General features: G+C 39.2%; 1 protein-coding gene across 1 annotated transcript in view; it reads right to left on the bottom strand.

Moving 5' to 3' along the window:
- Nucleotides 1-1,883: 1,883 nt before the first annotated feature.
- LOC141114272 (bactericidal permeability-increasing protein-like) overlaps nt 1,884-13,394 on the bottom strand; it is a 100,721-nt gene continuing 89,210 nt past the window's right edge. The window contains exons 12-16 of the mRNA XM_073607860.1: nt 12,133-12,203; nt 7,162-7,204; nt 3,157-3,220; nt 2,981-3,057; nt 1,884-2,088 (exon numbers count right to left, since the gene is read on the bottom strand). Coding sequence (XP_073463961.1) covers nt 1,990-2,088; nt 2,981-3,057; nt 3,157-3,220; nt 7,162-7,204; nt 12,133-12,203 — 354 coding nt within the window. The 3' untranslated portion in view covers nt 1,884-1,989. The remainder of the gene's footprint in view (nt 2,089-2,980; nt 3,058-3,156; nt 3,221-7,161; nt 7,205-12,132; nt 12,204-13,394) is intronic.

The raw sequence follows: 13,394 nt of genomic DNA, 5'->3' as shown, positions 1-13,394 counted from the left end.
AGTGAAAGGTTATTAGGATAGTTCATTTTTAGGTTTTTAAGTCTACCACTTAGAAGAGAAACACTTTGACAGCAGTTGAACTACAGCCTGATAAGATAATATTCCTTGAGGGTACTACATAAACATTGTCAAGAATAAGTTATAAAACTTCTTATACTAGTGGTTTAAAAGTAATTATGTGGAATATGGGAAAGGTATGTACATTAAGAACACATAAAGGTGGTGTTGTTGCAAGTTCATTTTCCCAAAGTCGTGAGTTGCCAAAGTCTTATCATGACAAGGAGGGTTTGATTTAACATGACTGGGTGCCATACTGCCTCTACACAAGTATTTTAATGGGTAAAACCAAAGACAAACCAGTTATAAATAATTTTAATAAACATATAGGAATTCTGGGAATGAATAAGTTTGTCTGGTTGTATGACAGGTGTCAGATTTATGGTTAGTTACATTAACATAGATCTTAGCAACCAGTCATGTTGTACCTAATATGCTTGCATTGTAAGAAACTGTATAAATTAGACCTGCATCTTGTAATACTTTGAACATAAACCTTTATGTACCCAGCTGTTGTTAATAAACCTGCATCACTGAGGTCCTGCCTGGTTCAATACGTTATTATTCTACTTCGGGGGGAACCGACTTGGGTCCCTGCTGCTGACGCTCTTCGAAGGAAAGTCCTTCTTCTTCAGAGCCATGTCACGTCAGCCAGCAGGGACCCAAGACCGGTCCCCCCTATGCTAGAGGTTCCAGCCGGTCTGGGAGAGTTTGGCCACAAGGTGTGGCCTAATGAGCGTTTTTATCACCTTTGTTTGGGAGTAGTTATTGTTTGTTTATTCAGTTTTAATAAATCTTTGTGGGATAAAGTACTAGGCCAGTGCACCCTCTTTCTTGTATCCATTTTTGCAGTGCTTTGAGGACAACCCCAGTCCTAGAGGGCAGCAAGGCTTCAAAGGAATTATCCATATCTACAATGATGGTACCGTCACTATCTGGTTATTTCACTCATGCGCAGGAGTATTGTTGATAAACTTTTTCATGCATTATGAAGTATATGTCACACAACCATGGGTTGTTACCAATTTTGATTGCTTTAAGCTTTTTTTAGTTTTGGATAGAGTAGGGAATGATTAGATTCTTGTCAGGTTTTTATAGTTGTCTGTGTCCCTGCTAGGAAGATTCACCCTTTCTATTTTTTCTCGAGGCTACTGTCAACTACACATAAAGTGAGGTTTAATCCACAAATTTTGAGTGGTCACAAGACCAAGAGGTTAGAGAAAATCATCCAGTGGGGGCAAATGTTCCTGAGAAAACCCTTAATTTTGGTGAGGTTTCATCTCATTTCCTGTTGTGTCTCCAGTGGGAGCAGTAAAAATAATATTATTGGGGTTTTAACCTTTTTCTAAAAATAACACTAACATACGCTTTAATAAAACTTGTTTTTATCAATTCTGATTGGTTAAGAATAGTTAGTACATGTGTCTTGTAAGGTATAATGCCTACATCATCTTAACTTTATGCTGGGGTGCAGTACATCTATTAAAGTAATCAATTTTGAACATGGAATTAGCAACAGAGGAGTTGGGAAGGTGACACAGTCAATTGGATTTTTGAACCAGGAAAATAGTTTTTCCACTGCCTGGCACTCAATAAAAGTTAAAAATGAAATAACAAGACTAGCTGTACAGAATTACAAAACCTTTTGGCAGGTAAATCTATAATCATATATCTATTTCAATTTTATGTTTTGCTATTTGTTTGCAGTTGTCGGAGTTCTACCCTAACTAATATTTCCTTTGCCAGTGCATTCATTCTAAGCTTGCTGTTTTCATTGGAGGCTAACAGTATTATTTTCTGCTGTTATACAAAGGATAAAAACAGTATTGGTGAAACTATACTTTATTAAAATGACATGGCGTTGTGACGTATCTAAACCATGAACAGCCATGTAGCCTGTTGGACAGCCATCTTGTTACTGTTCATAAATCTTCACAGCATGTGATGGTCTGGAGACTGGTGCTCGGGTAGAATGTCTAATAATTTTCTCCATGGTATGTAGTACATGTCCATTGATGCCAATAAACATCCCTGAAAATGAAGTCACATTTATTGCAAGTTTGTTTTTATAGTTAACAATCTCCTATACAAAATGCTATGCATTCATCTGCAGTGTGAGACCATTCATCCATGAGTGGATTCCAACACATTTGAATCTCCTTCCAACTTCTAAATTTGGTGACCTCAGCTAGCAAATCTTTACTGAGATTCCATAAATTCCTCATGCAGGATTGTCTATCATTATGCTTAAAGTGATTGTAAAGTCTTGTTTTTTTTTCCTATAAAAATAATAAACATGTCGTACATACCTGCCCTGTGCAGTGGTTTTGCACAGAGCAGCCCAGATCTTCCTCTTCTCGGGTCTCTCTTTAGTGCTCCTGGCCCCTCCCTCCTGTTGAGTGCCCCCACAGCAAGCAGCTTGCTATGGGGGCACCCGAGCCAAGTCACAGCTCCCTGTGTCTATTCAGACATGGGGCCGTGGCTCGGTCCTGCCCCCTCTCTCTCCTGATTGGCTAGCCAACTTTGATTGACAGCAGCGGGAGCCAATGGCGCTGCTGCTGTGTCTCAGCCAATAAGGAGGGAGAGTATCGGACGGCCGAGACACTCATAAACATCGCTGGACAGAGGTGGGGTTTAGGTAAGTATTAGGGGGGCTGCTGCACACAGAAGGCTTTGTGGTTCTTCTCTGCTGTATCCATCAATTAAAAAGATACATTTTTGGATTTAGGCGGAACATGCAGCTTTATAAGGGTATGAACCAAAAGTAAAAAATTATAGTTCTATGGCAAAAGGTGGCAGCACTGTCTAATATTAGGTTTCTCTTCTTGGTCCATTCATTACTGATGACAGTCCTAACAAAGCAACAAAGAACAAAGAAGAAAGTAGGAAAAGTATTTTTAATTAAATAAAAAAACAGCCTTACAGGGGTGATTTGTAGTGTGTAATCCTGAAGAGTTATGTTATCCAGTGCTGGCATAGGAATGCCTCCATGTAATCCATCTGGGTGTGAAAAATTACATATTAGATATATAGACTTTATTGGGTTTAGGACAAAGGTATGCTGATGGAAGAGAAATAAAAACAATACGGATGCCTTACTGTTTATTGCTATGAGTGCAGAGTCTCTTAAACTGTGTCTCAATAACTCTTCCAGTTCCAAAACCTGCACAATAAAATGAAATGCTTTAAAAGACCAGTAAACCATAATTCATCTATCATAGGAATTTGATAGAGATTTATATCAAGCACGCCTAAACTCAAACTTTGGGTACACTTTGAAAATTAGTCAGATAAATAAAAATGGGGTTAAATGAGCATATGCTTACTTGTACACTATTAAAGAGACTATGCTATAAGAGATTATACAGGCTGCCATTGCTAAATACTCCTTTTTGATAATGCTATTTCTCTACCGGTCATGATGTTGCTTTGGCCTGAGCAGCTGAACAAGACCAGGTACATGTCATTCTGGCCTTGGCCAGATGGGCAGTGGAGGGTGGGTCTAAAAGTGAATAAAAAAATAGATAGGGAAGGAAAGGGAAAAGGGAAAAAAATCTTGCAATTCTGCTTGTGGAGATAGGAAGTGTTAATGCGGAACCAACTTTCTTTTAAAGTGTCACTAAACCCACATCATAAAAAACTTTCAATACATCGTGTATTACATGCTGTTCATGCTCACTATGAGATTTGTTTTCTGTATTCCTCAAAAAACCTGGTTAATCGTGCTGTTCCCTATCTCCCCCTTCTGTTCATGTCCCCAATTCAGCTAGGGATTTTGCAGCTGTGGGGGGAAACTCTGCACATGCTCAGTTTTTAGTGAGTTTCTATGCGGAGCATTTCCTCCCCATCACAACTGAGCAGCCCATGTGAATATAGAATCACACATGTGGGCGTATGCACAGTGGTAAATGACAGCCCACTCCCTTCCCTTCCTCCTCCTCCATGCCCACTAACCAGCTAAACACATAGGGGGCGGAATATTACATGTAGATTGATAAAGGCTTCACCTCCCTGTTACTCTAGGACACAGGCTGGAGGGGCTTGACACAGGCTGTGACTAGCAGAAATCAGCCCACACCATGTTATTGCCACAAAATAATAAAGATTTGATTTCAAATATATATTTTTATGACAATTTAAAACAGTTTATTGATATTATTTATTTATTTTAACTCTGTATTCCATAGGCTGTTTTTTTTTGAACATGTGAGCAGCAGCAGAGGACTAGAAGCTCCTCCTGCTTATGTTTCCCTGCAGGCAGGCTGGGAAAGAGCTGGGTAATTTGACAGCTATATATTAATTAGGAAAAAGGTACTTATATATATATATTTTTAAATTAAAATAATTACAGTGCCATCATCCACATACAGAAATAGAAGGGACAGTGTTAATTTAGTATCACTTTAACTTTAAAATATTAAAATATATAAAAACTTCAAAACAAACTATAAAAAAGTGCATATTTATAAAATATATCTTTGGGATGTTTTACAAATCCTATTTGTCATGAAACAGTTTACTTTTTAATTCCAAAATTGGCATGTGAAGACTGCCCTAGTGGTGTGTATATATAAATATATAAAAACTATTCTGCGCTTACCCAAACTATGCAGAAAATTAAACAGTTGAAATATACTATAAAATGGTGCTGCTACTTATGTAAGCTTGAATACATAACAAATCTATATATATTTAAATATAAGTCCATAACATTATTGTCATATATTCATAAGTTACATTAAATATCAAACAATACCAGTGAAAAAATTAAAAGAAATCAATCAAAATATATCCAGTCCACAGTGAAAAATTTGTCCAATAATTCATGCTCAATCAGTGAAAAGTGATTCACAAAAAGGGGGCTTCAGCAAGGTGCCTTCCCCACATAAACACATGCCTCTTACCAGAAGGATTGGATCTCAAGTTATAGAGATCAAACTCCCTCTCACAGATTTCAGCCACCAGAGATATTCCACACATCAGCTCTAATCTGGGCACTCCATCTGTGTAAGATTACTCTTCCACCTGTTATCATGTGTCTTGTATGTCTGCTGGATCCATGCAAAGCGTGCCGTTGCAGATTCTCTCATACATGGAGGGTAATAGATGGAAGAGGCTTCATTGTGCAGTACTTTAAAACAACTTTTATTTAAAAGTATTGCTTCACTTACACGTAGAAAAACATTAAGAAGCAAAGAAGACAAATGTTCCACACAGCCGTGGACCTCGGCTGCAGTTTGGTGCATAGTGACGTCACACAAATTGGCTCCACCGATTTGTGTGACGTCACTAGTCTCACTCAATCTCTATAACTTGAAATCCAGTCCAACTGGTAAGAGGCATGTGTTTATGTGGGGAAGGCACCTTGCTGAAGCACCCTTTTTTGTGAATCACTTTTCACTTATTGAGCACAAATTATTGGACAAATTTTTCACCTAGACCTGAGGAAGGAGGCCTCCGAAATGCATTGTCATGGCAACTGTGTGACGTCTTCAAGCGCATTAAGATCGTCTCTTCGAGTGTGGTGGTGGATAGCCTCGGATGTGCTACCAGGATCTGGGCAGCTAGGTTGAACATCCACGGTTCCCTCTTCCCCTGTTGAGATCTTGAGGTGGTTATAGGAGTGCAACCACAGTGGAATCCTTATGCTGCATTTATCTTCACACAATGTGAGTTTGACCATTGTAGTGTTTTTATCTTTACCATATTAAAGCCGCGTTACACTAGGGCAGCTTTGCGCTCTCTTCTTTTGTGTTTTAATTTTTCACTGTGGACTGAATATATTTTGATTGTTTTTTTTAATTTTTTTCACTGGTATTGTTTGATAATTAATGCAATTTATGAATATATGACAATAATGTTGCACACTTATATTTTACATACAGTATGTGTACAGTATCTGCCTGCTGTTTTTGGTTATCTTTCATTTTTTTTCATTATTCTCTTATTCAGCGATTTGTTTATATACAGTATTTCCAGGCAGTTGTAGTTGGCTATGTTATAATAAATGCATAGAAAATAAATTAAATTTGACATAAAAAAGAGTCATTACTCTGTCATTTATTTTCCAAATACTGTATAACAGTAACTGTACCTAAAGAACATAAATATTGGGAAAAAAGAACAGAAAAAATAGATTGCAGCGCAGAGGTGGAAGACTGCTAGAAAACACCAAATCACATTCACCGTAAGAACATAAATGTTGGGGGAAAAAGAAGTAAAAAAAAAAAAAAAAATGATGACAGCATAGAGGTAGAAGAACACCCAATCACACCCATGGTAATATTAAGTGACCTTCTTAGTTTGAGCAAAGTGAACATATAGAGCTCTGTCCTCCCAATGCATCTTTCATGGGGGTTTTCAGCAAAGGCAGGGTTCCTCGGTCCTGAAGAAGCCGTTTAATAACTGCACAATGCATGAAGCTCAATGGAATTTTTCCTTCACACATCTCATAATATATTTTAACCTTGGCAGGGTTCCTTGGTCCTGAGGACTAGACAATGTATAGAGCTCAGTGCAATACTTCAATTACACTTCTTGTGGGGGATTTCAGTATAGGCAATAGGCCTTGGTCTTGAAGAAGTGGTTTTGACAGCACAATACTGACTATACACACATCACATGCAGTAGAACAAAGCCTGCTGACATGGACCCTAGGTTATATTGACACCTGCCCATTACAGCAATGATATGCTAGAAACTTTGTAGTAGCAACTTTGTAGCAGCTACAATCCTGTTTCACTTTCTCTGGTAAGTTAAAGCTAGAGTGACATTGGAATCCCCAATAGCATTCTGTATTGTTCATGGTCTGGTTCAGAGAAGAGCCTCTGCAGCTGGGATCTACTTCTTCGGTTGGCTGTACCAAGTAGGTGAAATGAGACCACCCAGCAGTAACCTGAAACACCTGCCATGAGTTTTGTGTTTGGGTATTATCTTTATTGCTCTACCTCTCAAGTTAATTCATTAAAAATTGTGGAAGATTTAAAGCCTTTGGCATCCCTGAGATAGGTAATTAAGATATTTAAGGCTGCCTGATAGTTATCCATTCTGAACCAGAGGTTAATAGTGGTACAATGGTTTATAGGCAAATTACCATATACTTACATTAACATAACCAACTTCACTTTTGAACTCTGAGATCTGAAGCCTGAAAAGAAAAAGAAGTAGAAATTACTGTCATGTGATCTAACATGGAGTAACAACTCTGGAGTACTAACCACACCATCCATTTTATTTTTTGTTCAAAAACTTTTATTAGAACGTTTCAAAAAGTAGTACAGAGATAGTGGCATTTGAAAATCACATCAAAGCACATTTGTAAAGGAAATAGCAAATAGTACAAAATCATGACAAAAGCGGCATAATCTATAAAATTGTGCAATTAGCGAGACATAATAGCAGAAAATAGTGCTGATAATACAATTACTTCTTGAGAGGATAGTAGAAAAGACATCAACATTAATAGTGAGACACATATAGTGCTAATCATCAAGAATACTTCATTCAAAAATATTGAAATTATCAAACCAAGGAGTCCATTTATGATTGTAATAAGGCAAAGCGTGATATAAGGTGTGAAAAAGTTTTTATACTCTATTAATGGAATCAACTCTGTTTAACTTGGGAGAGTGGAACTTAGGGAGTTCTCCAATGTGTAGCAACTACCCAATGGATGGCCACACTGATTGTGTGGATAAGTCTCTTCTGCAGAGTGGTTGCCTCTACAATGCGAGAAAATAATAGACAATGATATTGTCACTCTTTTAATAGACACGTTTCATGAAATACTTCACTTCCTCAGGACCAGGAGCAGTTAGTAAAGCTAAAAAAGGTATATAAACAACAATATAAAATGGATAGTCAATGAAAATCGACTATCCAATTATATTCTTTCTAGCTTAAGCAGCGCGCAAAAAACAAAAACTCATAAAATTGTAAATAACAATTAGATAAAAGAACGTATGAGCAAAAACAAAGTATTTAAAATTATAAAAATTGTGACAGTCCTGGTGTTGGGTAATTTCTCATATTAGAAAGCAGTTCATATCACTGAAGAGATGTTCCACCGTCACCACACACCATGTGAATCCACTCCCCATAGGAATTGCACTCACCGAACTCCTAAAAAACGATCGCCTTAATGGATAAGTCCAGGACATCAGCATGGGAATTCAGTAACGATCAACCCGACAGATGAATGACGTCCTGATCCTGAACCATTCAGACTGAACACGCCCGCAATCCTCTTAATCACTCAGGCATATAGGAGGAAAGGAATCCACATAGTGTGATACTGTAAAACTTTTATTGTCCCAAAAAACACCCGACCCTTAAGATATTGCACTTACACAAAGTTCAATATAAAAGAGCATTCAGGTAACTCATACAGCAATGGTCATAGCAGTTCCCATAATCTCACCACCTCAGAGAAGAGCAGATCGTTCGTGGTGGTTCCCGGGAGAGAAACTCAAATCGAGAAACTCAAATCCCAGATGCAGCAAGCCGTGTGGTCTCCCCTAGATGCGTTTTAACATTCTGTCTTTGTCAATATTGAAACGCGTCTAGGGGAGACCACATGGCTTGCTGCATTTGGGGTTTGTTCTGAGTCTCTCCTGTGAACCACCACGAACAATCTGCTCTTCTCTGAGGTGGTGAGATTATCGGAACTGCTATGACCTTTGCAGTATAAGATACCTGAATGCTGTTTTATATTGAACTTTGTGTAAGTGCAATATCTTAAGGGTCGGGTGTTTTTTGGGACAATAAAAGTTTTACAGTATCACACTATGTGGATTCCTTTCCTCCTCTATGCCTGAGTGATTAAGAGGATTGCGGGTGTGTTCAGTCTGGATGGTTCAAGATCAGGATGTCATTCATCTGTCGGGTTGATCGTTACTGAATTTCCATGCTGATGTCCTGTAGTTGCTAAGCTTAAATCTGGATTTATCCATTAAGGCGATCGTTTTTTAGGAGTTTGGTCAGTGCAATTCCTATAGGGAGTGGATTCACATGGTGTGGTGACGGTGGAACATCTCTTCAGTGATATGAACTGCTTTCTAATATGAAAAATTACCCAACACCAGGACTGTCATAATTTTTATAATTTTAAATAGTTTGTTTTTGCTCATACGTTCTTTTATCTAATTTTTATTTACAATTTTATGAGCTGCTTAAGCTAGAAAGAACCTACTCTTTTGGAACTTTTTTGCCTTCTTTTTAAATGTTATATTTTTATATAGCAGCTGCTTAGTCCGATATATTCTATCATCTTGAGCGCTGGATAAGTGACCCTGTTTACTTTTACCATTTATTCAATTATATTGTTGCTTATATACCTTTTTCACGAAACGCATCGAACAATATAGGATGCAATTCATTTTTCTACACTCATGTATTTGGATACTAGGTTTTAAGTTTACTATTGCCCATTTGTTACCACTATCCTACTGTGATCTTACATGGCATCAGCTCTAAACCTTATAATTACACATTAGTGTGTCATGGCTCAAATTGTACTTTTGATGTATGTTTCTTACTTTATGAATTGTTGCAGTTATGATGTACATTTTTACAACTTGCTGATGAGGCCATTGAATAAAATATTGGTTTTATTATTATTTTTGTGTATATGGATTAAGAATATGTTCATGTGCAACACTATATACCAATTGTGAAACACACACCTAATTTAAAGTCCATAATCCCCCCTTTTTTTCTGCTATAACAAGCAGCGGGAGGGGACGTCCCCCCCTTCCTGACGTTTTCCGCGGCTTTCCCGGGCTTTCCCATTCCAGTGTCTGTCAGCTGTTCATAACAGTAAAGTGGAAGCAATGACATAACATCACTTCCAGTTTACTTGGAAACCATCTGGCGTTGGCAGTCATTTCCCATAAAGATGAGCGATGGCAAGATGGCCACCACTCATCATCTCTGTGCCCTTGGAGGACCGGAGTAATTTCATGATGTCACTTCTGGTTCTTGGACCATGTAAACATGGTGTTTTTTTTCTTAAAGCAAAAGATATTTTTTTTCTTAATCTTTTGCATCTAAGAGTAAAGGAGAGATTTGGGGCCTTTTAGACCCCATATCTCTTCATAAAGAAAGATAGGATTTTTTAAAGGGACAGTGTAAAAATTTTATAAAAAAAAAAAAAATTCAAACTGATAACCTGCAGAAATTTTAAAGCATAGGCCTATGGGTTTTTTCAAGTACCGTAGTTTGGCGCCATTCCACGAGCACACGCAATTTCAAAAAGTATGACATGTTAGGTATCTATTTACTTGGCATAACATTATCTTTCATATTATACAAAAAATCAGGGTATACCGTATTTATCAGCGTATATCACGCACTTTTTTCCCCTTAAAATCAGAGGAAAAACGTGGGTGCGTGTTATACGCCGATCCCCGCTGTCTCTGTGGGGAAGTGGAGTGAGGGCCGCCAAAATAGACCGAGCCGAGTGTACTGTGTACTCGGCTAGTCTCGGCTCCGCTCGCAGTCACGCCCAGTCCCGCCTCCTAGCCTTTACGTCCCGCCATTGGACCGGTGTTGTGTCCATCATAAAAGCTGGGCCAAGGGGCGGGACTGGGCGGGACTGCGAGACTAGCCGAGAAGAGCCGAATCCACAGGACATCCATCTCTGTGTATCTCGGGGGCACTAAAATTTAAAGACCCATCATGGTGCAATTTTGGGCAAGGCTGAAGATGGACATTGGGGAAGGCTGCAGATGGACACTGGGGAAGGCTGCAGATGGACACTGGGCAAGGCTGCAGATGGACACTGGGCAAGGCTGCAGATGGACACTGGGCAAGGCTGCAGATGGACACTGGGCAAGGCTGCAGATGGACACTGGAGAAGGCTGCAGATGGACACTGGAGAAGGCTGCAGATGGACACTGGAGAAGGCTGCAGATGGACACTGGGGAAGGCTGCAGATGGACACTGGGGAAGGCTGCAGATGGACACTGGAGAAAGCTGCAGATGGACACTGGGGAAGGCTGCAGATGGACACTGGAGAAGGCTGCAGATGGATACTGGGGAAGGCTGCAGATGGACACTGGAGAAGGCTGCAGATGGACACTGGGGAAGGCTGTAGATGGATACTGGGCAAGGCTGCAGATGGATACTGGGCAAGGCTGCAGATGGACACTGGGGAAGGCTGCAGATGGACACTGGAGAAGGCTGCAGATGGATACTGGGCAAGGCTGCAGATGGACACTGGGCAAGGCTGCAGATGTACACTGGGCAAGGCTGCAGATGAACACTGATACGGCTTCCTTAAACTTCCCTCCTAAAAGTTTTTTTCCTTAACCTTCCCTCCTAAACTTGGGGTGCATGCTTTACGCCAGCGTGTGTTATACGCCGATAAATATGGTATATTATGTTTTTTTTCAATTCATTAAAGCGTATTTTTTCCCCAAAAATTGTGTTTAAAAAACCGCTGCACAAAAACTGTGTGACATAAAAAATTGCAACAACTGCCATTTTATTCTCTAGGGTCTCTTCTAAAAAAAAAAAAAAATAATAATATTTGTGGGTTCTAAGTAATTTTCTAGCAAAAAATACAGGTTTTTACTTGTAAACAATAAATGTCCGAAAAAGGCTGGGTCCTTAAGTTTTTTTTTTTTATAGGACAGCACTGTCTATTGATTAGGTGCAACCACACGTAGACATTAGAAAACAGAACCATGTCCCTTTAAACCACATCCATCTGGTCATGACTATTAAACCACAACCATTTGGCTAAAAACCATATACATTTCGGGTGCCACTCCAAGCAGTCATTCCGTAATGCTCTGGTAACTCACATTGGATGCAGACGTTAAGAGAGCCTGTCCCAGCTCTATATACACACTTAGAGAAGGAAATATGAAACGTCACACTCTGAAGAAACAGACCAGAAAAGACAATATGTAAGCGGCTTTAGCCCAACTCTTTCCAGGACACATCTCTACGCTTTTTCGCCCCGCCCACTGGGATTAGTCATAGGGCCCACTATGAGTGCGGCATTCCATCCTTTCACAACCATTTGGCTGTTGGATTGAATTCAATTAATAAGGAATCATTTATGTTTACCTATCCAGGGCAAAAGAAACCACCAGTTTTAGGTCAATGATTTGCAGTGAGGTTGCAATGAGCGTTGCTTTCTGCAAGGAAAAAGAAGTGTCAGCAGGTTGTACAAGGCTTTGTGCCAGTTGCACCCTTTTGTTAAAATAGACAACTGTTAACATAAACGTGCAAAAAACTGTCTAGTTTGGAGAAAACATTATTTTCTGATCATTTCACCCTGACTTTAAATACCCAAACAGGACTTTTTCAAAATAATATTTTTACATTTCACTGAATAACAGGAGGTGCCTAAACAATGTAATGGCAATGTCACCAGGTATTTTTTAGGAAAACTGCAGATTACAATTTAATAAAAAAGACAATTAACATTACACTAACATGCCAAATCTCCTACAAGATTTTTGTCAATTGAGTAATTGGGTTAAAAGGTATTTTAAAACCTATCACTTTTATTTAATTTGGTGGTGTCCTGTTTAAAGCTAATTAGTTCAGTCCTATCTAGACCCTCTCTGTTTCTTCCATGTTCCTTCAGTTATGCCCCGTACACACGGTCGGATTTTCCGATGGAAAATGTGTGATAGGACCTTGTTGTCGGAAATTCCGACCATGTGTAGGCTCCATCACACATTTTCCATAGGAATTTCCGACACACAAAGTTTGAGAGCTTGCTATAAAATTTTTCGACAACAAAATCCGTTGTCGGTAATTCCGATCGTGTGTACACAATTCCGACACACAAAGTGCCATGCATGCTCGGAATCAAGCAGAAGAGCAGCACTGGTTATTTCATTTCATTTTTCTCGGCCTGTCGTACGCGTTGTACATCACCGCGTTCTTGACGTTCGGAATTTTCGACCAACTTTGTGTGACCGTGTGTATGTAAGACAAGTTTGAGCCAACATCAGTCGGAAAAAATCCCATGGATTTTGTTGTCGGAAAATCCTATCGTGTGTACGGGGCATTCATGTTAGTACTTTGCAGAGACAGGTCTTAGGAAAGTCATTGTTTCCTTAGAATTCAAAGGACTTGAAAAACATCCTTTGTACTGAAATTAGCTGTAAAATTGAGTTGGATTCAACTTCTGTACCTTATTGAAAAGTTAAGCTGTCTGTGGATGGTACCACGTTAGTAGGTGACCATGCTGTCTGCACAGAATGAGGAGGTATGTCGCTGCATAAAGCTGCATTTGAGTGCAGGGTGGCAGGGCCTACCCTTGAGTGGGTGTCATCACATCCCCCTGCCCTCACAGTGTAATGATGTATCATTTA

This window comes from Aquarana catesbeiana, linkage group LG12 (assembly GCF_042186555.1).
Source record: "Aquarana catesbeiana isolate 2022-GZ linkage group LG12, ASM4218655v1, whole genome shotgun sequence".
NCBI lineage: Eukaryota > Metazoa > Chordata > Amphibia > Anura > Ranidae > Aquarana > Aquarana catesbeiana.
Note: the sequence above shows the minus strand (reverse complement) of the source record. Positions and strands in the feature narration are given on the sequence as shown.